At 47.7% G+C, this 2,268-nt stretch overlaps 1 protein-coding gene across 1 annotated transcript in view; it reads right to left on the bottom strand.

Annotated features, from left to right (window-relative positions):
• Window positions 1-1,808, bottom strand: part of efna1b (ephrin-A1b) — a 13,675-nt gene extending 11,867 nt beyond the window's left edge. The window contains exon 1 of the mRNA XM_008323129.3: window positions 1,464-1,808. Coding sequence (XP_008321351.1) covers window positions 1,464-1,561 — 98 coding nt within the window. The 5' untranslated portion in view covers window positions 1,562-1,808. The remainder of the gene's footprint in view (window positions 1-1,463) is intronic.
• Between the last annotated feature and the right edge of the window lie 460 nt (window positions 1,809-2,268).

Here is a 2,268-nt window from a genome sequence, read left to right as displayed (position 1 = left end):
TACAGACACGGTAATGTAATCAAGACAGGACTAAAGGCCTATAATGGCTCTGGCCCCTAATTTCGTCTCAGTGGCCGGGGTTTAATCGATCGATGTCGGCAGCGGAGAAGCGAGGACGGTGCTTTAGTTTCAGCTATAAAATAACCCCGTCCTTCAAGCGTCGGCCGGATCACGCGGCTCACGCTAAAAGCTCAATAAATCGCGCTGAGATATCGCGCGTCTGTCAAGCTCCATCGATCCCACTGAGTGGTCGTGTTGCATTACATTTGTGATCCCAAAACAAACTACACAGCAGTGTATGCGACAGCCCCCCCCCCCCCCCCCCCCCCCCCCCCCCAAGCCCCCCCCCCACACACACACACACACACACTCAGAGACTGTGTCTTTGATGGTTTGGTCGTTGTTGTGGTTCCACTGGTTCTGTCAGAACCCCCTCTCCTCCCCTCGTATTGTTCGACCAGTTTTTACACCTGTCTGGACTTCCGGTTGTGGGCGGGGCCAGGTGGCTCGGACACGCTGCCAGTGGGCGTGTCCACCTCGGTCCATTTCCGGTGCTGCTCCTGTCAGCGGTGGTTCATCTCAGTCTCCGCCTCAACGTGCGCCTCCTCATGAGGGCATGAGATTTCAAGGCTCTGGGAGAAAAGTGAGCCGCACCTCCTTCCTTTACTCCTTCTCCTTATACATGACTCATGTCTTTATCAACCAAAAATAGAAAAAACAAAACAAAAAACCAAACCACAAGTATTGACTTGGCATCGATTTAAAGATATGATAATGAGTAAAACTCACTGAGGTGAGTAATCTGTTGTTGACACACACACACACACACACACACACACAGGTGCAGTACGGACGTCAGCACTCAAGTTCATACTTGTCAGTCTATTTTCTACGGCAGTGTTGTGTGTGTGTGTGTGTGTATGTTGAGGTTAAATATAGTGTTGAATCTGTCCATCTGTCTGGGCATTCGACCCATCTCGCCCTCAGCCTCCTGTTAGTTTAAACGGCCTCACGGACCTCCGTGACGACACAGGCGAATGCTGGTACTAACTGTTAAAGTCACAGTGTTTTAGTGTAAAAAAAAAAAAAAAAAAAAGGTCGGTTTGTCCCTTTACTACAGTCAGCAGAGTGATTTGGACGCAGCTTTTACGCATGTTTCCCTGCCCTGACAGTAATCATTCTGAAATGAGGAACTACACGGAATCGAACCCGGAACCTTTTACACAACAGTCTGGAATCCCGTCACTCACAACTTCAGAGTCATTTTTTCAATATAGTAAAAAAAAAAAAAATCAGAGTCAGAACCGCTCCTCAAGTGCGCGCGCCGGCACGGACGCACGGACGCACTGAGAGAGCAGTGATTTCTGTTGTACTTTCTACTCACAAACACATACTACTACACACACTACACAGTACTCCTACTGCAGTAACACAAACACAGGTATTTAAAGTTCGGCACTTACTTTGGGTTCGTGCTGTTCCAGTACACGCTGTGTCTTTCCGCGGATGCGAACCAAGCGCAGACGCAGAGCGTCAAACACGCCACAAACGCCAAATCCATAGTCGCTCTGTTTGGGTTTTTGTCGAACCGGTTCAGTCGCTGTTGACGCGTAATTTACGGAACCAAAAGTCTGGATCTTCACGCTGCTGTTGTTGTCTGTTGTTGTCTGTTGTTGTTGTCGGTCACCTGATGACCGAGCTCTGACACTGTTCTACTCCTCACTGACTCGGAGAAGTACAACTTGTGCACTTTGTTTGGCCGAGGCTCCGCCCCAGCGCCGTGACGCCGGCCAATGGGAGCGAGCTCCTCTGAATTCTTACTCCGCCCACCGCGGCCAGAGTAGCAGCGTGCGCCACCTGCTCTCACTTTACACCAACACAGAAAAAACCCCACAAAAACAACACGACTACTGAACAACTGACACGCGTTAGAAACAAGTACTACACCGAACATTAGAAAAAAAAAAAAAAAAAAAAAAAGGGAAAACGGGAACATTTTTATCAAAATCCACTGGCGGCGCCATAACAACATCATGACAACTAGGTCAACCTGTATTTATTCACGTGTTAATTAAACACCTTCCATTTTTATTTATTTATTTACGGTATTTTTTTTTTCACACCAGCAACGTGCCTCAATGCTAATGTGCTACAATTAGCAGTTAGCAGCCAAATGTTACCCACAGCCCCGGCAGGGATTAAAACTGTAAAATATATGAACATTTAACAGGAGAGCTTAGAGGACACATACTGTATAAAACAGGGGTG

Source organism: Cynoglossus semilaevis, chromosome 13 (assembly GCF_000523025.1).
Source record: "Cynoglossus semilaevis isolate Cse_v1.0 chromosome 13, Cse_v1.0, whole genome shotgun sequence".
Lineage (NCBI taxonomy): Eukaryota > Metazoa > Chordata > Actinopteri > Pleuronectiformes > Cynoglossidae > Cynoglossus > Cynoglossus semilaevis.
This window is presented reverse-complemented; position numbering and strand designations above follow the sequence as displayed.